This window comes from Camelus ferus, chromosome 30 (assembly GCF_009834535.1).
Source record: "Camelus ferus isolate YT-003-E chromosome 30, BCGSAC_Cfer_1.0, whole genome shotgun sequence".
NCBI classification, from domain to species: domain Eukaryota; kingdom Metazoa; phylum Chordata; class Mammalia; order Artiodactyla; family Camelidae; genus Camelus; species Camelus ferus.
Genome location: NC_045725.1, coordinates 5,248,447 through 5,270,222, shown reverse-complemented (window position 1 = coordinate 5,270,222; position 21,776 = coordinate 5,248,447). Strand labels below are relative to the sequence as shown.

Genomic DNA, 21,776 nt, shown 5'->3' with positions numbered 1-21,776 from the left:
AGCAATGACTATTTATAGGATATTTACAAGTTATACTTAGTTTCTGCCGAGAAATCTTCCATATATACGGATATGTGTGTAAACACAACAATATACACACATACAGTTACTTTTTATGACTGGAAAAATCTGATAAATTTTCATGAAAAAAAGTTAAATATTAATCCAAATAAGTCAATTTTCTATTTCAAATTTTAACCAGTAAAAGGATAGTTTTAAAATAACATTTCTACGTTATTATATCTAAAGATACCTAATTAAATCAGTAGTTCACTGAACTCATTGCTTTCTTCGGAATTTTTTTTAAAATCCACGTATGTTCCCTTTCTGACCACTAGGTGGCGAGAGTGCACCATACTTCGGTGAAGGAGCGTTTCAATCCTTCGTGATGCTTAAATCACAAACGCATCTGCTACAAACAACTTTTATACCTATATACTGCTGATTCTCAAGGAATAAACACTATTAGGGGATAACCAAACGATTTTGTGGCCCATCTTAATTAGGTAAAGGAGGAGAAGAGAAAGAAAGGCTGCCAGGTACTCAAAATAAAGGGAGTTTTACTTTAAAATATAAGAAAGCATCACAAAACATATCATAACGTTAAAGGTCTAATCATGGATGCACCATCACTTTTCAGTATCATGGCACGTGCTTATAAATATCGTTCTAATTCTGTAATTAAGAGGCATTTAACTTATAATTGCTATTCGATGCTACCACCACCCACCACCTTTCTTTTCAAGTCCAGAAATCCACAAAACACTACTCAGGCAAAACCAAAACAAAATGGAAATAGAAACTGGCAGATTTCTCTCTGAAACATTGATACTTCAAATACCTGTGCTTCATGGCTAATAAAACTATCATTGCTAGAGCAGTTCAAAGTCAAATTACATCATATTTCCTCAAGATCATGTGGAAATAGAAGGGATTCGCGCTCGATCCGATTTTCCTTTAAACATCACTTTACCAGCTGAAACCTGCTGGGAGCTTTCAGTCAGATGCCACCCCCTAGGTCTCCCAGCCCCCAGCCCAAATCCTGCGTCCTTCCACAGGCAAGTCCTGGCTTCTGGCTTCCCTCAGATCACTTCCTTTTAACATCTTCAGTTTGAGGTTTGTCAAAAGCTCACCCAGTCATGTGCTGACCTGCACACACACACACACACTCACGGTCACTCAAACTCACACTCACACACACACTCACATCTTCGAGTCTCCTCCTTCCATTCCTTTGTATTCTTCGTTTCTTCCCCAGTCATAACGTGGATGGAAATGGTCACGGAAGCGTGTGGAGAGGCATCAGGATGAGGAAGCAGCTTGGAGAACCTGCCATGCCACTGCTTCACATCCTGCTTCCAGCTCTTACCAGCCCTGAAGACACTGAGTTATTAAAACTTTCTGACACTCAAGATGTTCCAGAGTCTATCACTTCCTTTGAGAGATGGAAACAAAGCTTAAAATTATTATTATTATGTAAATACGATATGTACATGCATTATATGTTTAGGTAATGAATTTATACTAAACAGCAAAATCTGGCATACTTAAAAATTCAATTGCTTTTACTCAATAATAACTTGCATCTTTCAGGTGACAAAGGCGATTCTCCTCGCCCCCTCAGGCCTCCTGGCTGGTGGCTACAGACCCTGCAGTCGGTCTCCTGGGGTCACAGCAGACCCCTTGTCCTCTGTACCCAGCCCTCTCCTGGGGCATCTCAGTCCGACTCAGACATCGGACACTCTGTCTCCTCCTGGGCTCACACTCCGGGCTCTGGCTCCTTTCTGAGGTCCAGATTTGTACTGCGCGTCCAAAACTCTCCCTAACATCTCCACCTGGCATTCTCACGACCGCCTCAAATGGAGTATGTCTGGGGAGGGGGGCTCACGGAGAAGGGTTATCACCCTACTCCTCTTAATCACCCCCCTGCCTCCACCCTCCTTCCTGATGTTAAGAGACCTGACTAGCCCCAGCCCCTTGGCCGCTCAGGCTAAAGGCTCAGGGTCATCCTCGAGTCCTTTCTGCTGCCCACCCCCACCCCACATCCACCGTCCTGTGGCTGTACCAGCCCTCTCTCAACCCCACGCTCCTGGCAATGTCTCCGTTTTCAGGACTGAGTCACCTTTCACCAAACAGTCCCCTACACGGATCCATGGACACAGTGGCCAGAGAAGCCTTGCACATTCAAGTGTGAATCTGATCGAATCTCACTCCTTTTAAAACACTCCAAAACCTTCCCAATAAAGCCAGATTAAATTCCAAACTCCTCAGTGCACCTTTGCGAACCCAAACCTTTCCTCTTTACCCGGCTTCCTCCTGAACTTCAGTCACCCACCACAGCCTCAGGGCACTCGGGGCCACACCCCTCACCACCACGTTCGTTACCCCCACGTTGTGTATGCCCACAACGCTTACTAGGATTTGAGCTCATCCTTTTTTAATTAATCCACTTGTCCATGGTTTGCGTCCTCTTGTAAGAATAAGAGGCAATGGAGCTCTGCTCACTGCTTTATCACCAGGTGCCATCTTGCACGTGCTTGATAAACCCTCGTCAGCTAGCTAGCAGACCAAACTTCTTTATGCAGTAAAACGGATACAAAGTGCCATCTTCTCATTAAATTCAAACAATGATTTTTAATTTTGGAGCAATAGCTAAGCTCCTCTTAATGAACCTGATAGAAGAAAATATCTGAAATATCAGAGATCTCAGTTAGCTGTAAGCATCCAAGTCAGGATTCAAAGACTTCAGACACGGGATCCAAAAGCCTTGCTTGCTGCTAAGCATCATTTTTAATGGCAGAATTCTAATTACAGAAAAAGAGAACGTGAAAGAAAATATCAAATATATTTGGCCATGAGAATTGTCTCCCAAAATGAATGTTTTGCTTTATTTTTCTCAAAATAAATAGAAAAAACTCCCTGCCACCGGGCTTTAAACATAAAATGGCCCTTGGGCTATGTATGCAATTAGAGAAAATGCCATTTTATTTGAAAAACACTGACAAGATTTGAGGCCAGAAATGGATTGCTGCATCTTCTCTTCATTTTTTATTATCTTCATATTTTTTTTGAAAAATCAATATCTGCTCCCAAAACTCTCTGTTCCAATGTGACAGTTATCGGTCAAAATATCCAGCATTATTATTAAGATATATCTTAATCTTTTTCTAATACAAAAACTTCTGCTCGCCATCTAATTCCACTCCCAATCATGAGGTCCCCTCCATCTCTCTGCTAGAACTGCATATTCCTACTGTTCCAAAAGACATGCTATTACGAGAAGAGAAACTTCTTCATGGGAAGATTAAATTTCATAGGGAGAGACCTGTTCCTTTCCTCGCAGGGGGCGTGAAGCACAGCATGGTTTATCCATTCCGCTTGATGCTGAGGAATTATTATACACTCTACACCATGATTTTGTCTGCCTTGGGCCGGCCATCCGGTGATTATCACAGTGTGCCGTTAGACGTGCCTCTAGGGCCAGTGCGTAGGAAACTGTAGCTCATTCGGGTCTGCACTCCGATCGTTATGAGGACTTGAACACGTGGCCCAGGGTTTGCTCCCGTGACTGGGGCACACACACCTGTGGCAGTGTGTGCAGTCAGTGCAGCCTCGCGGCTTGGTTAAAGGTATTACTTGTATTTGGCTTCATTTCTGAACACGCCAGCTCCCCAAAGGAGGACTTGCTGCAAATCAGGATAAGAGCCAAGCAGCATCAATGGACCGCCACAGCTTGTGACTCTGGTAGTTCGGAGACTGACAAATCGGAATGATAATTTTCTTTCTCCATAGCACATACATTATTTACTTTCACTGACAGACATAAACTCCAGGAGCTGTGAAGCCAGAATCAAGGAGATCAATATATATTATCCCCAAGGATCCTACCAAAAAGTTCAGGGAATTTCCCAGTGTGATCAGAGCTGGGAATCCATTGTAGGCTGCAGGGATGATTTGGGCTAAAAGAATAGGTTATTAGATAGCAGTGTGGTATCCTGAACTGCGGGCGTAAGCATCACCCCTCCAAAAACACTCTGATGATCAATTAGTATTTTCTGAATTTGTAAATGAGTCTTAATTTTTCCAATAAAGAAAATAGTGTATAATTCAATATCCTGTAATAACCTATAATGGAAACAATCTGAAAACATATTTGTATATGTATAACTGAATCCACTTTGCTGTACACCTGAAACTAACACAGCATTGTAAGTCAACCATATTTCAATTAAAAAATAAATAATGTATATACTCCTGTTTCTTTAGATTTAATAAATCCCTTCAGAAAGTCAAATCTAATTATACTGACGGCTTTTTAAAAATGTTTACTACAACAACTATTCATTACAGAAAAACCATTAAGTATTGATAATCCATAAACCTCATCAACTAAAAACAATCAGTTAATTGCATTGCCTTCTACACATATGTATTACATATGGAATAGATACTGTAGATTAAATATTTCTCTCATGGATTTACAAGAATATATGTGTAATGTCACATGTGTTTTGTTTGCTACTTGCTTTTTGAATTTTATTTCTAACATAGTTCATTGTCAGTAAGTATTCATCTAACACATCATCTTAACAGTTAAAAGAACATATACATGTTTCAAGACCTATTTGATCAAGCTATTTAAGCAATTTTCATGCTTCAAATGATTCTAAACATTCTCATTACTAGTGTGTATTCTTAGGTTAATTTTTTAGATCAACAGGTGAGACCCTATTTTTGTTTTTTACCTACATTAGAATTTTGATATATAGTGCTGAATTGCCCTTGAGAGAACATTTACTTTCCTGCCAGTATACAAATATCTTCATTTTACCATATCATCTCCAAAACTGGGTATTTCATTATTGCTGTTTTTTTTTAAACAATTTGACAGATAGAAATGATGTCTCATTGCTGTTGGAATTTACGTCTCTTTGTTTACTAGCATGAATAGGTGTTTGTTTCCTATACCAGCAGGCTGTTGATGCTTCTCTATGAATTAATTTTTCACTTTATTTGCCCCATTTTTTATTGGTGCACTTATAAAACATTTTCTTACTGTCTTATACAATTTATATTCTTTTTTGTTTGTTTTTGTTCATTTGTTATTTGTAATGAAGTATAGCGGACTCACAATATTATATTAGCTTCAGGTGTACAACATAGTGATTCAGTATTTTTGTGGATTATACACCACACATTCGGGCTTCTTTACAGGGCACTACGTCTGCCACTGCCTGTCCTTTATGTTACTAATTGTCCTTCAGTTCACCTTTTTCCTTTTTGTTTTAATTATGTTTTTATATGAATAATACATCTTAAATTTAAATATTTAAATTAAGTTTAATTTAAATTTTAAAATTTAAAGAATAATGCATCCTAAATCTTGTACATTTGTATTTAGTGATGGTTTCCCTTTTCCATAGTGTGTCGTATGTCTGCTTTATAGAGATGTGCCAAAGCCCATTACACAGTCAGCAATTTTCCCATCATATTTCGTGTATCATTGATATTAGATCTATGCCCTCTGCTACTTAGGCTGCTGTGTGACATACATAAGAAAGTCATTCCTGTGTTAATAAAATGGTCTCAATCTTTTTTAAAAATACATCAACTCATGTAATGGGGGGCGTGGAGGTCTAGATCAGTAAGACGTCAGTTTCCACTTGAATCTATGCTACGTTTGCTCACCTTGTTTCCTCCAACACATACACCTTCTTTCCCTGTGAAATAATTAGAGAATATAATGCCTTTTGCTCTTAGCATGTCCTCCACCTTGTAATGTGTTGGCCTTTTTCTAGGGGGAAAACAAAATGTTATTGTTGTGAGTCGATTATCATCAGCCTTTTTTGATGTATTTTCTCAGAGGGTTACTGAACTCTGTGCACTTTCACAGTAATAATCAAATTACAATCTATATACTTTTTTCCCTTTAGGAGCCATTAAATTTAGTTTATTGAGGTGATATGGTCATTTCACTCACGCATTACAAAACTGGGAATTTGCACTCTAGGACAGAATGCACATCGGGTACAGGAGGCAGATGGCAGACCAACCATGTTCCAGACAAGAAACCATAAGATAATCAAACTGAACAGTGAAATAATAATCAGTTACGGTGGCAGAAGAGTAAGGATTTATATGTAATACAAACAAATGCTGGAGGGAAAAAAAACTCTACGAGAAGAGAATTTGACTTCTTAGAATACAGCGTTTTGGTGGATAATTTACTGAAGTAAAGGAGGAAGTAAGCGGTGGGAGTGAGGAGCAGAGTACCAGGTATCCGGGAAGGTTTTCCGCAGTGAGTCACACACTTGAATTCCATTTAAATGAGTGTGGCTGCACCTCACGAGGCGAACCCTCCTACTCATCTGTGGGCCATCGGCGCCTGCTGCTTCCATGTTCACTGAAGGAACAACAGAATGAATGGAGGAATTCAAAGGAGTATCAAGCTGAAAACCCATCCACGTCTACGTCACTACAGCAGTAGTCATTACTCAGCTATAGGTCAAGCTGATGCTGGAGTGATTCTCTTTCTTATATTGCCTACGGTTATATCTTGTCACTTGAACTAACAAATTTAGGAATAGCAATACATTACTGAATAATAATATATTAATATATTTAAGTAATATATTAAGTAACATTCATAGATTGTATCTGCATTATCCATTGCATTAAAAATTGTGCATCACTACAATGAATATGTTTTAGTTTCTATTGCTGAGTAACAAATTATTACAAACCTGCTGGCTTAAAGCAACACCCACTTAATATCTCCAGCTAGGCAGGTCAGAAGTCTGGGTTGGGTGAGGTCTCTCCTTAGGGTCTCACAAAGCTAAATCAAAGAGGTGGCCTAGATTGGATTCTCATCTGGAACATGGAGGCCTCTTTCAAGCTCATTCAAGCTGTTGGAAGAATTCAGTCCTTTGGGGTTGTAGGACTGAGGTTCCTGCTTTCTTGCTGGCTGTCAAATGGGAGGGGGTGGATTTTTTAGCCCCTAAAGGTCATCACCATCATTCTCTGCCATATGGCCCTTTCTATAACATGTCAGTGTGTTCCTTTAATGCCAGCAAGAGCATTTGCTGCAGCTTAAAATGTCTCTGACTTCTCCCATCTCTGACCTTTAGATCTTCTTTTAAAAGAACATAAAGAGTATTACCAATATTTGTTCTGTATAGTCAGACCAACCAGGTTATGTGTTGCCCTTCTATATACTGATAACAAACTATCCAAAAGAGAAATTAAAAAAACAATTCCATTTACAATTATAACAAAATGAATAGATGCCTAGGAATAAATTTAACCAAGGAGGTAAAAGACCCACACTAAGGAAACTGCAAGACTTTGATGAAAGAAGCTGAAGATGACCTATACCATGTTCATGGATCGGAAGAACTGATACTGTGAAAAATGTCCATAGTACCCCAAGCAATATACAGATTCTGTGCAATCCCTATCAAAATACTCATAGAAATAGAACAAGTGATTTAAAATTTTTTGTGGAACCCCCCAAAATCCCAAATAGTCAAAGCAAACTTGAGAGAGAAGAACAAAGCTGAAGGTATCACATCCCCTGACTTCAGACTACACTATGAAGCTGCAGTAATTAAAACAGCATATACTGGGACAGAAGCAGACACACAGGTCAGTGCAACAGAACACAGAGCCCAGAAATGAACCCATACTTTCGTACTTCCCCAAAGTTACCAAGAGTATCATCTGATTACAGCATCAACTCAAAGTCCAAAATCTCATCTAAATGTCACCAGCTCAAAGTCTGAAATGTCACATCGAAATCATCTAAATGTTGTGCAGAGAAGGCTCCTGGGGGCTGTCTGTGAAGGAGTCTGCACTTCCATTCCTGCAGTACAGCTCCTCTCGACATGTGGACCCATGGAACCAAAGAGACGAGCTGTCCTCCTCAACACTCCAACACAAATGGTTGGAATGGCATTGGATAATAGTTATAGAGATTCCGGTTCAAAGAGAATGGAGAGTCAACAGGAGTCACTGGTCCACGACTGCCTTGAAACCCAGAAGGGTAAACACTCGGGTTTTCCTGATTACGTTTCCAGTTCTCATCCTCTGTGGCTGTGGACTTGGCTCTGCTCTCTGAGCCATCCCTCTTTTCTCATGAACACTAACGTAGCTGGGCCATCTCATCAGATTGCTTCATGCTCTTAGAATTTTAGGGTTTTGATGGCTCTTTTCATTTGGGTTTCTCTGCCCCTTTCAGTCCAAGCTGACAGTGTTTCTGCTGAAATAATTTTCTCAAGAGCCTTGCAGGTCTTGCTTGAAACACTGGGTTTTGTTCTCCTGGACAGATGCCACACCTGTAAATCTGTTTGAGAGGATCCTTTCTCTCTCCTTGGCGACTGTTGAGAAGGGTAAGGGGGCCTGCCCTCACCCTCCTGGAGGGCCTCTAACCTGACTCAGAGGATCTGTGAGGCCCCACTTTAAACTCTTCTTTCAAAGGCCTTTTAGTTACTAAACACTGTGATCTTCTGATGTTTCCGATGGTTGAGCAAAGGTTATACACTCACATTCAGCCTTGTCTTTCTGCCACATTTTCAGCATCGTCTCCAACTTTTAACATCTTTGCCCCCGGACAAGCGGGTGCTTTCAAAATCATCTGGTCCTAATTCCTTTTGGTTTAATAATTCTTCCTCAAATTTATTTCTCCCCTCTCTCATGGAACATTAAGCAGCAAGAGAGACCAGGCTACACCTCTGCCACTTTTCTCGGTAATTCACTTAGCTGGGGAGCCAACGTTTGTCACTTACAAGTCTGCCTGCTGACATCCCTGCAGGACACAATTTCACTAAACTTCGCTACGCTTTCCACCACTCAGAACGAGGATCTCCCTTCCTCCAGCTTCTAATAAACATTCCTCACTTCTAGCTGGGCCCCAGACAGCCCTCTAAGTCCAGGTTGCTCTAACCATTTGTCTGAAGCAGTTTATGCTTTTTCTAGCATTATCCTCAAAATTCAACCAACCTATGGCCATTGCTTGACCCCAAACCTGCTTCCACGTATCAGGTATCTGTTATAGCAGCATCTCACGTACGGTACCAAAATCCACACAGTCATCTACTGCTGTGTAACAATCACTGCAATTTATTATCTTAAAATAACACCTAGTTTTTTTCACACAATTGCAGAAGCGCAAGTATTGGATCCTTTGCTAAGATCTTAGAAGGTGAAACCAAGATGTTTGCTGGGGCTGCGGCTTTCGTATGGCTCTCAGGGTTCTTTCCCTAGCTTATTCAGAGTGTTGGCAGAATTCAGTTCCTTGCAGTTGTATGACTGGGGCCCCCATTTACTTGCTAGTTGGTGGCCAGGGATGCTCTCAGCTGCTAGAGTTCACCCTTCTAAGAGGCAGGCAGTTCACAACATACCTGTTTGCTTTCTTCTCCCAGGCCAGCCATCTTTCTGACTCATGCTTCACTTTATTTTAGAGAGCTCACCTGATTGGGTCAGGCCCACCCAAGTAATCTCCCTTTTGGATGAACTCAGAATCAACTGACTAAAGACCTTACTTACATTTGCAAAATAGCTTTTGCCATAGAATGTAATTTAATTACAGAATGATGTCCCAAGCTACTCACAAGTTCTGCTTGTCTCAAGGGAAGGACGTCACAAGATGCTTCTGTACTGAGAGGTGGGGCTCTTTGGGTTTATCTCAGAATTCTGCCCCCCACAGAATCCTTCAATTCAATTCCTCTTTGAAATAAAAATGTTATTGTATGTATATTTCTTTACTGTAAATAAATCCATCGTTCAGACTCGATACTCTTTTTGTCCCAAATTGATATGAAACTGAATACATGATCTCATCTTAGCAAATTATTGTAAACAGTTTCCCCACATCCTTAAAGGAAACAATTTGCTTTCCATCTCCTTTTGCTTGCATGTCTGTTTTTAACAGAAATGTGCTGCCCATGAAACAAACATCACATGAGACTTACATTGCATGAAACCTAATCACCTCCTTCCCAAAAGTAAAACAAAAAAAATATTTTTAAAGAGTAGACTAAGCATTTTGACTAATCCAAGGACAAAAATGACATTTGAAGTATTAAAAAGACTATCATCTCAGGAAGTGAGACAGTGTCTCTTTGTTGATAATACTGACTGTTTTTCCCTCTAGCTGCTGGGTTTCAATGTTGCTCAACAAGTTGAAGTCTGGATACTATTCCTCTGAAGCTAACGTATTTTAGCAGCAGCCAGCAGCAGTGTGAGATCATTCATCAGGGCAGGAGTCTCAGGTAGAGCTGAGAAAGGCTGAGGTGAAGAGTTAGCAAGACAGTGGGGGCAGGAGCAATATTTATGGGCGCAATCTAGGGAGGATGTTATTCCTCAAGATGCAGGTGAAGGTAAATACTTCTCCATTCAGTGAGCTATATGCTCCCTGTGACATTAGAGAATATCTTCTGTTGCTGCAAATGTTGGCATTTAATCCAGACTTTATAAAATGCTTCTAATGTGCATGTGAAATCTCAAAGTCTGATGACTCACAGTTAGAATTTCTATGCCTCTTCCTTATACACTCATTCTTCCCTTTCTCTGTAATTTATTCAGATACAAATGTAAAAATAAGTTGATTTGAAACTATATTCCTATTTGTGACTATTAGTCTTTGGATCAATATGTTCTGGAGCAGAAGCCCTTTGTTATGATTCTACTTTAGTCTAATGTTTGCAGTCACGAGACAGCGGGCTACTGTATAATTATGTATGATTACAGAGTGTGGGCACAGAATCCAGACATAAGATGCAATAGATAGGACAGAAGAATCAGAATTCAGTTTGTAAAGCCAGCAAAACTTGCTGACATATGTAAGCTACATGAGTGATGCAGAAATGCTGCTGTTTTTACCATCATCATCATCATTATCATCATCTTTAGAAAATGGGAGCCCTGTCCGTCCCTTAAATGTGACAAAGTTATCCCCAGGAGGCTTTCTGATCTCAGGCATCAGGCTTTACATCCTTGCCTTAGTGCCGTTAACAAATCATTAAGCATGCGCTGAAGGCATTCAGAGAAAGTCAGTTAACTTCCTCGGATCTTTCCTTTTTTCTGTTTGAATGTTTGAATGCATAAAATGTTTGGGCTTGAAACAGGTGGCCACCAAGCTCTTGTCTAACTTCTAAAAATATCCTATGGTCTTAACATAAGACATTTTGACAGATACTAGAATATTGTTGAGTATGCCCCTAAGTGCTTCTCAGCACTGCACTGGGGATACCGCCCAATAAATGCAGGAACCCAGAAAACCATCAAGGGGGTTTCTTATTATTTGAGTAAGAAGAACGCTGGCCATTGATTGCACATCTCTAAGCTTTTCCCATGCGTGCGTGTATGTGGAACAGAGACAGTACCACCCATTTCTGAGTAGGAGAATTGATTAAGTCCACTTCCTGTTGTTTTAAAATCTTTCATCTCTTACCCGGAACACCTTGATTTCAAAACAAAAAGACTAAGGCTACAACCCATGTACTGCATCCCCTGGTGACTTTGATCTCAGCCTGTCGTAGCAGAATTCTGCACAGTTTTAGTCAACATACAAAAAACAAATGATCCTAAGACTACACAGGCAACATGCCACAGAGGGCAAATTTGTTTCAGTCAAAGTGTCCTGTAAATGTATGAGATACTTGTGGAAATGACTATTGAATCCTCAGCATTCCAATGAGGGTAATCATCCATCCACCGTGTAGGCACATAAAGGGTGGGTGCCTTCTTCCTGTGCAGGAAAAATACCCTGTTTCTCCTGGGTTAGTGACTGAGAAGTCCACCCACTTAAATGGCTTCCAGAAGTCACTGAATTATAACATGAAAACTCTGTCTTTTAGCTCAAATAGAAATATCTCTAATGATATATACACAGTATGATATAAGTCATCATTTCTTACGTAAGCAGAGTTTTAAAGACTCACAGATCTTATCTTCAAATGGAAAGGGACCTTAGACGCTGGTTAGTCCTCCTTTTCCCCGCCCAGCACAAACACCACCTCCCTCTTCCTGGGAATCGGGTTTCAGACTGAACCATCCCTCTTTCCAGAGTCCATAACCTCTATGAGAATCCATTCAGTTTTGAAATATGATTCCTATGAGTTAGGCATTTTCTTCCCCCTGAACTACAAATGGTTTCCTAGAATTAATTTAACAAACATTAATCTTACCTCTCAGACGTTAATCCGTATCACCCTCCTAGGTCTAAGGTAGTCATCACATTTCAAACAAAAGAAATCTCTAGATAAACAGTCCTTCTCCTTTGGCCTTTCCCATGATCCTGGATGCGTCTGCGTCCCGGCCAGCCCCTTCTAACTGGTCACGCTGCGCCTGACCGCTGACGCGCAGAAGAGGACCGGGTCTGCGGCTTGCGTTTCGACCAGCGCTGCTTCCCGTGAGAGCATCTTTGAGCTGCTGATCTCACTTTCTTTAATATAAGCTAATACTGCGTAAGATATTTTTTTGCCAATTAAAAAAAAATTATTGATGCATATCGAGTTTGAATGAACTAAAACCTTCGGAAATCCTAGAAGTCAGGGTTCCTTTATATTATTTATTTAATACTTGAAACGTAAGAATACATATTTTATATATTTTAATTTATCCTGACTACATTTTATGGTATCACTTTGATAAAAATTGTGTATTTTTTATTATTTTAAAAACTTAATTATATAATCTAACATATTACCCAGCCCTTCCATATTTGTTAAATTAGACAGATGTTTCCAATCTACGATTATGTAAGGCTGATGGAAATATTGAATAAGGTACACATTGACTCTCACCAAAGGCACAGTCTATTGGATATGGGAGAGCAATCATCGGTGAAAACACCAAATGTGCTATCTTATCGCCTGGATTTCTTCAAATTCTAAGCAAGAAAATGAGAAGAAGTTTTTTTTGACCAGATATTTTGCTGAAATAAAAATGCACTACCTGTAACATTTTAATCAAGTGCTGAAATGAAGACAGAGATGGCAAGGTGCTGTTTAAATCTGCAGTAATTCCGGGACAGAATTCACTTCCTCTGTGATGGTGTCAATATTTAGAAAGACGGGGTGACAGTACTTCTGGTGCCCTAGAATTCTCCAACCGGGTAATTAGAGAGGAATTTAAAGCCAAAATTATTTCTTTATGATATAAAATAATCATCTAATACATGTAACATTTTTGAACTGAAAAAAAAAATACTGGCCTCTGTACCTATCATTGAGAAATCCTTGATCCTTCAAAAATATTTTGCTTTTTCTATTTTTTTTTTTAATGTATAACTTCAAATGACAAGGTACTGATTCCTTAAAGCTGAATTTCTTAGGGTTGTTTTTCGTTTGTATAAATGTATTAGGCATGAGTTGTTCAGGGTTTCTAAAGAACATTCCAAATATACATCTATTAACATGACTCATCATTTGTTGGAACATGATTTTCTAAAATTGCTGTGTTTTGCCCAGCACTCACCCATTGTGCCATTTAAAACATTTTCCGAAACTTTTTGTATTTACTCTCTTCCCAAGCAATTCTCTCTCTTTGCGTACTTTAATTGGAACTCGGTAGTCACAGACCTATTTTAAATCAACGGAGCTGCAAGAGAAGCTTACTGAAGGAACCTACCAAAGATTTTTATGCAGGTTTTTAAGATTTAAACTCAAACTTCATTGGAAGCTGATGCATCAGCTCTGTACGCTTCCGAAGAGCCAAACCAGAGACAGACAAAATCCATCATTTCCCAGTTGAGTAGTGTGAACTGTCTTAAGCAAGGCTCTGATGCATACACTGAAATAAGTAATCAAAATGTAATATGTAGCTCTCCTGTCGCTGGATCAAAGCGAAGGAAAGGGAATCTCAGCTATTTGAACAGCTTATTAAGGCTCACCCTGCTGTGCTCACACTGCATGAGGAAAACACCATTCACTGGTTTATGAGATTTGCACCGCATGACATATTTGAAGGACAGACAGTCAAGTGCAGAGATTCTTACGTTCTTGAAAGGACGTGAAGAGCATCTGAAATCGGCTGTTGCGACTGCCCTCGTCGGCCCACATGCGGATGACCCCCAGGCCGGTGCGGAGCATCACGTCGTTAGCCACGGTGCTGCAGAACTTAGCCTTCAGGTCCTCCACTGCGCTGCTCCCGTCGTACACGGCCACGAAATTCCGTTTGCATTCGTTTGAATTCTGCATCTCGTAGTCCAAGAATCGTAAGTAGATCTGTGAAACAGCAGCAAAGATACAGTCATACCCCAGAACGGAAATAGGAAAGTGGTTCAGGAAGTCTGCGAACGTCCTTTCTCTGTCTCAGCCTCACAAGACAGTCTTGATTGCAATCAATCTTAGTATTTTCCGCCTGTGGAGTGTAGAAAACTAAGTAAGTATGGCTAAGATCCACTTGTGTTGAATATTTTTTCGAACGTTATTATCCTTGCTTTACGTAAATGTGCCACTTCCCATAGCTGAGTACTTTCGCCCAAATGTTCCTGATTTCTTCTCATAACTTATCCAGAACCAGTTGTTAGTTCCTGCACACACTGTTTGATTTTAATCAGCACAAATATGTTTTCAATATCCCTGATACATTCCCGTTACTGTCCAATGCCTTCCATGTACTTCCAAAAATGCATGGAAATAAGTAATCTGTTTTAGTATCCAACAAATACCCAGAAAGGGTATCAAAAGATAGTCTCTGCTTTTACTTTGCTTAAATTGTTTCACATAACTACACTGCTTCATTTTCGAGGTAGAAGTACATTAAAACAGTGTAACTCATCTATGGTCATTCTCACCATAAGAGTCAAGCCATGTAGCTAAGTCCATATAAACAAGAATTAATACTTAATGACTAAAAAGAACTGTACAACCTACTTGATAGATTATTGTCAAATACTCGAAACAACTCTATAAAGTGGCACATTTTATTGTCGTATTCAGGAATTGCTCGCTCAGATGGTACAAGCTGGAAATTAGACACAAGCTCCCTCGAACTCGCTAGTCCATAGTCTCCGCACAATATCACACCTCGCCAGACATACTGTTTTATGAGCAACAGACATTATTTGACTCTGTCCGAATGTGCATTAAAAATCACTAGCAGTTACTTCGACCAATGATAAATCTAAATGGAAGTCATTTGTCTATTCACCCATCAATAGATTTTTATATATTCACTTCAGAAGCCTTCAGTCATTTTTTTAAACTCTTTTATAGCTATAAAAAAAGAAATAAAATACCCCAGTGGGTCTTAGTTTCGCTGGGTACAGAGTCGTTACCGCAAAGGCCACGTGCCAGGACGGCGACTGCGTCTTCCTGCACTAGCTGCGGTTTACATCATGTAAAAGCCCTCCCTGCATTATGATGTAAACGGCAGCTCGGCAACTTGAAGCCTGTGCCCCGTTGTCGCCAGAGGGGAGAGTGCCGCATAGCAATGTTTTCACTTAGGGCGGGAAACTACAGAAAGCTCTCTAGTCTTCCTGCTGAAGAAAAGAGAAGATGATAAACAGGATCATATACAATCCGGTGAAGCAGTCAAGATTACAATCTCCTCTCTGTGAATCATTCGGAGGCATCCTGCTTCCTAATCAATCACAAAGAGCTCGAGCTGACAAAATGATTTACTGACGTGGACGTGGGGAGCTTCAGAACATGCAAACAGTTTCTAGTAGCACCGTCCTCCACCTCGCACCAATACGGACAGCAGAATCCCTTTCATGTACTTAACGCCAGTCAGTCTAGCTAACAATGTACTAAGAGAATACAGTTAATACCGACCATTCAGCTGGTCCCCTCCTCCCCTCATGACACAAAGAGATCCAGAAAACAAACACTGTTTGGGGCAATTATTTAAGACTTGCCAGAACAGTTTTCTCCGCGGTAAATACAAATTAAAAACACCACAGTCTGAAAAAGGCTAGATAAAGCCCACATTCTCAAACCTGTTTCATTTGTGGCTGGACTTGCCAGGCCTTATAATTTGGGGTAGGATTTCCCATGAATTTGGAGGCAGCAGCACACACTTGAGTTGGAGGAGAAAACCAGAACATCACACTTTTTCCTGAAATGTTGGGAAAACACCCCCCCAACACAGAGAACCCGGATCCAACAACATTCAAATGGTTTGTTTTCTGCTGTGCACAGACAAGTATCAAAATATCTAAAGTCCATCTCAGTCATCTTCCAAAATCTGATGCTACGAAACTGAGACTTTATTTAAAAACAAAGCTGAACCATAACATTTTCATTGGTCGTTAATCTAGTCATGCAAAATTTCCATTTTTGTTTATTCAGTTTTAATTTTCATTTTTGGAGATAGCAAAGGCAGATTTCATCTTCAGAATCCAGAAACGTACCATATTGCAGCCAATTTCAGTTGCTACCTTTTGCCTATCGCATTAATTTTCTCCTTGCTTCCTTAACAAATTACTGCAAATTGAGCAGCTTTAAACGGTACCCATATATCATCTCCAAGTTCTGTAGGTTAGAAGTGTTGGCGGACTGGACTGTGTTCTCTGCTAAGGGCACGTGAGGCGGAAACTCTGTGCTTGCAGTTCTGGGACCAAGGTTCCTGTGTTTTGATGACCTTCTACCGTGGATCACTTTGAGCCCCTAGGAAATGTTCCTCGTTGCCTATCTCTCTGACTTCCCCTTTCGTCCACAGACAGAGAAAACTCTGCTTTTGAAGGGCTCGTGTGGTTAGATTAGGCTTGCCTGGATAAATTCTCTTTTAATTAACTTAGAGTCAACTGACTGGTAACCTTAATGCATCAGCAAAATCCCTTTTGCCAGGTAGTGTAACACAACCAGGTGTGTGATATTTTGTCGTAGTCACAGTCCCAGGGATTAGGCTGGAAATCTCGCACATCATCTTTAAGATTCTGCCCATGTCAATTAAGTTCATTACATAATTAACTATAACACAACTTCACAGTAAAATATTGACTTATTATACTTGTCAAGTTTTTCTGTTTAATTTTATTCAAAACATTTTTGAATGAAGTGATATTTTAAAAATTAAAATTTTAAATGATGAGTAATTAATAAAAGTTAAGAGTTTTATTCTCCCAAGATCTTAATCATTAAATTAATTAGCTTCATTTGTATAATGTTAGAAGCCTTTTGACTTATCTCTTTCCCAGTCTTAACAAATTTGACAATTTCTCCAAGTACTGTGTTTTTGTGGCATCACACTGCACTGAGGGTCAGACCTGTTACTAACTAATCACATATTCGGGCAGTTACTCATGGTCGATTCATCAGGTTTGGTCTTGAAAGGAGTTTAATATTATCTATGCCAAAAAATTACTTGACTTTTTAATTATTGTACAAAATCCCTGCCAAACTTTACTTGGATTCCTCCCACAGATTCTTATCTGATCTTTGGGCATCTCTATTATTAAAATAAAAAACAAAAACCTTTTTATTGACTTTCCAGATTCAAGCATTCGAATAAATTGCCGTACTTAAAACCATGCAGAGGAAGCCTTGTCCTCTTATTCCTGTCATATGACAGTTCTTCAAATATTTGAAGATTGTCACCTTGCCTGTTTTTTAGATTATACTTCAGTTTCTTTCTTCCATGAGTTTTAACTGAATGGCAGAGGTTTTTTTTCTTGGCACTGGGTATCTAGAGAGAAATAAGCCCCAACCTGCATGGAATCAACATTAAGTTACCATGAGCGGCTCATCCAACACTCTTCTCTGGGGTTTTTTTCTGGACCAGATCCAGAGCGAGACACCATAATACCCTCCCACCACCCCTGCTCTGGAATCTGCATGGAAACCAAAGAGTTGCTTACAGAAGCGTATTTATACATCCCATTAACCCACAGACGACCTCAGTATTTTGACTCAGCTTATTCATCTGTGAAATGAACTCATCAGTCATGGATTTCCAACTTTCCTCCTGGCTCTGGCGTTCCAATCTCTAAGAAATCTGGATTAGTCACATTTTAACGAAAGGCGATCGTCTATATTACTGTTCTCAAAGGAGATGTCAGATACTGTGTTTTCTGTTGGTCAAAAGACTGAGAAGCCATATGTCCTTGACTTTAACAGAACCTCACTCAGCTATTTAGCACTTCCACCGTGTAATGTATTTCAATCACCAATTATCATTCGGATATTCACATAAGCCATTTCGAGTTTAGCTGGCGCTTTGATAGTCAGTTCTCATGGGCTGCTAGGAACTCCGTATAAATAGAAAGCCCACAGCAGCCGTCGTCTCCAGTTCTTGCTTTTCTCGACAGCTATTCAAAGCCACTTCCTAGTCCCTAACCTTTAATTTAACAGAGGAAGCCTGTCACAATAGAGCCATTTTAGTCCAGCTCTGCAGGCGGCTTCCCCTTTGGGTCACAGAATGCCACATTCTGTAACAGGCAGGTACACCGGGTGTTGTTGTTCTGGGATTGTACAAAAGACAGTCTACTTAGCAGCTGGAAGGAAACGGCGTGTGTTTACACTTCCACAGAAACCCTCTCCTTAACACTGCGGGGACAGAGATGCTAGTTATGACCATGAGGTGGGGCTCAAATGTTTCTTGACGGGAAAAACATCTAAAAAAGTCTTTCATTCACAGAGTTTAAGGAAAATGAGCAGATCGCGTCAGAGAGCACAGTACACTGCAACCTCGCCCTCGGACACTCTCTGTAGTAGGTTGGGTTTTTGGTCACCAGTAGCCTTGGATTCTTTTTTGAAAGGAGGCATCACTATGTGTTTCTTCATACTGCAATTATTTTTTTTTTAAATGGTTCAGATGCAGGGACCTGCGAGTGGCGGAGCTGGAACCTGGGCCATGGCCTGAATCTGCCTAACCGGAAGTTCTGGGAAAGCGTGCCGCATTTCCAAATCATAAGCAAACCCCAGAGACGTATTCATGGGAAATCAAGGGGAGGAAGACAAAAGTGTTTTTCCTGAAATAACACCTCCCGTGGAGAGGACTCTTGTTTTTCCCTCGTCCTGAATATCCAGCCATCAAGTTTTTATCTAGCTGTCCTTTCTAGGCAGAGAAAATCCATTTTGTTGAAAACGCGATCTGACCACATCCCTTCCCTGTTTCGCGTTCTTCCATGTGTCACTAACGCACTCAGGATGAATCCAGGCCCTTCAGGGGGACCTCGGCCTGTGAAGCCCTGCAGCTTAATGACTCACCACCCACCTCCATATTCCTGGTGTTCCTTTGGCTGCATGCGATTACTGAATTCCTGACACAGCGGACTTTCTCACGGTTCCATGTCCTTAGAGGTGCTATTCACTCTACCAGGAAAGCCTTCCCACCTTGCCTGCCTGACAGCACCGTTTCTCATTAAGACCCAGCAGACACCCTGAGTCGTAGTTGATTCCACCTTTGATTGACCTCCTCCCGTGCACACAGTCTTCTCCCTCACTCTGCTACACCTTAAAAACATCTCAATGATCTTGTCTTACTCCTTGGATTTGTTTTTGATACATATGTGTCTAAGAATTAAACTGAAAATGTGAGGACGCTTAATTTTTCATTTCTTCAGCATAGTGCTTGAGACTTTATAAAGTCATTAAGTCAATTAATTAAATAACAAACTGTTTCAACCTCAATAAATAGTCAACTCCAAATCTCAGAAACCAGTAAGGCTTGGTTGTAACTATGCTCTGAAGAACAACACTAAAGGGAGAAAAAGCAAGTAACCACTACTCTGCACCTGTGGCAACTACTGGCTCAAAACCACCCTTCCCCAGTATTTCTTAAGATACAACCAAAATAGGAGGAATGCGGTTATTCTAAAGAAACGTTTGCCAAATAGTGTTCCGAGCCTGAATCTGGTCCATCGTATATTTTGTTTAATGCATCTAATGTTTCCCACTTTTAAAATCTATTAACATTTAAGGATCAAAACAATCAACATAAAATCTAGATTTTGGGCATTTATGAAAAAAAAAAGGAGGACTGGGTAATGCTGGACTGACATTTTCTAATGACGACCATCAAAAGGAGTGTAATTGGCCGTTAAGTACCTGCTGTCCTTTTTGCCTGGTCCTGATCACCACCGGCCCTCTGCCCTACGGCAAGTTTATTTTATATGCCAGAGATACATGGTTTTGTGAGCCCTGTGCAGTTTCTTCCATAGATATGATTTTAGGGTTAAAGCAAGCAGACTGCAGATAATGACACTCGGGACATAAGTTAACCACACTTAGAACCATAGCTTATATATGACATTTCAATCCTTTTTTTTACAGAGGCAGATCCATCCCGGAGTCCCTTGTCCAGGTTATTCAACGTCCCTGCAGCACACTCTCCATATTATTCACGACCCTGGGAGTTACGGTACACAGAGGAAGGCGTGTTGCATTTCAAAACCAAGACAAAACGGCAGCTTACGATCGCACTCTGAGACGTGCTACACACATCCACTTGGTTCAAAGCAATGCGCGCTAGGGACCCTTTCCCAGCCAAATGTCACGGCTGCACTTCACCTTCAGACTGACCTTGGACCGTGGAGGTGCTCGGATGTACCACTTGCAATCGACGGCCTCGCTTGCTGACGCTTTGCCTTCCTTCGTAATCTGCACAGACTCCACGATGCCTTCCGGGCCGCCTGTCTCGAACTCACACACTAAGGAACAAAACGCCAAACACACACACAGATGTGCAGCTTGAGTAATAAACCAAAGGTACACATCACAGCAGAAAGCAAAGGCCTCTGAACAGCATTGAACATCTATTTTACCAACCTGGCAATGGTTTCAAAACTCCAAGGTCCTTAAAGTCAGGATCTTAAAAATTGAGAAAAAGGACAATTAGTCTTATTCTGCCTTTATTACTTAAAGTGATGTTGAGTACGATACCATTAAATTACTCAGGGATCCACCTTAAAAAACACATCAGGGGAAATTAAATGGTTAAATAAAAAGTACGTAATAATGTTAAGACTGAAATGTTCATTTGTATAATATAATATTTATTACCACAGGATTCTTATCAATTAAAAGAAGCCATTTTTAAAAAAGCCATCCAATATCATTCCTTCATCTAATAATCAAGTTGAAAACCTTACTCATTACCTTTAACTCTATAACCGAACAATAGATGTTTTTGTAAAATGTGTCCATAGATAATTCGAGGATTTGGTAAACTTCCATCTATTCTAGATACAATTATTTTGTCTGTCTTAAAAAATTCTTTAAATCGTTGAAACACAATTTCAACGGAAATATTGGAAGCACAGAGTTAAGGCGTAAACCCTCAGGTCCCTCTCTCCTGGCTGACTGCACTTCTGTAACTCTTTACCCCGTGCTAGTTTCCAAGTACGCCTCAGTATGTTCTTGTGTCCACGCGACAGTCCAGTCTCTCCCCAGTCTTCCTTCCAGCCTACCACAGTCCAGACAGCTCATTTATATGCTTTGGGGAAGCTTGCTTTATCACAAGCCTCGGAAATGTCCTGACTGTTACAAGCCAAAAATGATGGTCTCCCTTCCATTTCCTGGAGTTGATTTTGAGGTGGGTTTGCAGCCAGAGCAACACACAGGTGAGCCTACTGGAGGGCTCCTGAACATTTTCCTTGATAACAAATGGGGACAAGGCACATCGTTTTCCCAGCTCATGGTGTGGTCATGTTTATATTGGAGCATTTGGGGTCACGTGTGTTGGCCAACTTGTGATGTTGACAGTTGCTAATGTAAGAAAATGCTAACTCTTAGGATGAGCAGAGTGGAACCACGAAGAACCATGAGTCCTTAAGGGTATCACTGAGGCACTGCATTAACCTAGTCTGGAGTTGCACTTCTTTGAGCTTC

General features: G+C 40.4%; 1 protein-coding gene across 5 annotated transcripts in view; it reads right to left on the bottom strand.

Moving 5' to 3' along the window:
- Window positions 1–21,776, bottom strand: part of NETO1 (neuropilin and tolloid like 1) — a 74,654-nt gene that overhangs the window by 11,549 nt on the left and 41,329 nt on the right. For 4 of the 5 annotated variants that reach the window (XM_032470473.1, XM_032470472.1, XM_032470475.1 and 1 more), the window contains exons 6-8: window positions 20,715–20,756; window positions 20,469–20,596; window positions 13,997–14,225 (exon numbers count right to left, since the gene is read on the bottom strand). In XM_032470473.1, coding sequence (XP_032326364.1) covers window positions 13,997–14,225; window positions 20,469–20,596; window positions 20,715–20,756 — 399 coding nt within the window. Of the gene's footprint in view, window positions 1–5,889; window positions 6,404–13,996; window positions 14,226–20,468; window positions 20,597–20,714; window positions 20,757–21,776 lie in introns of those variants that run through there. The other variant, XM_032470474.1, reaches the window with a different exon arrangement.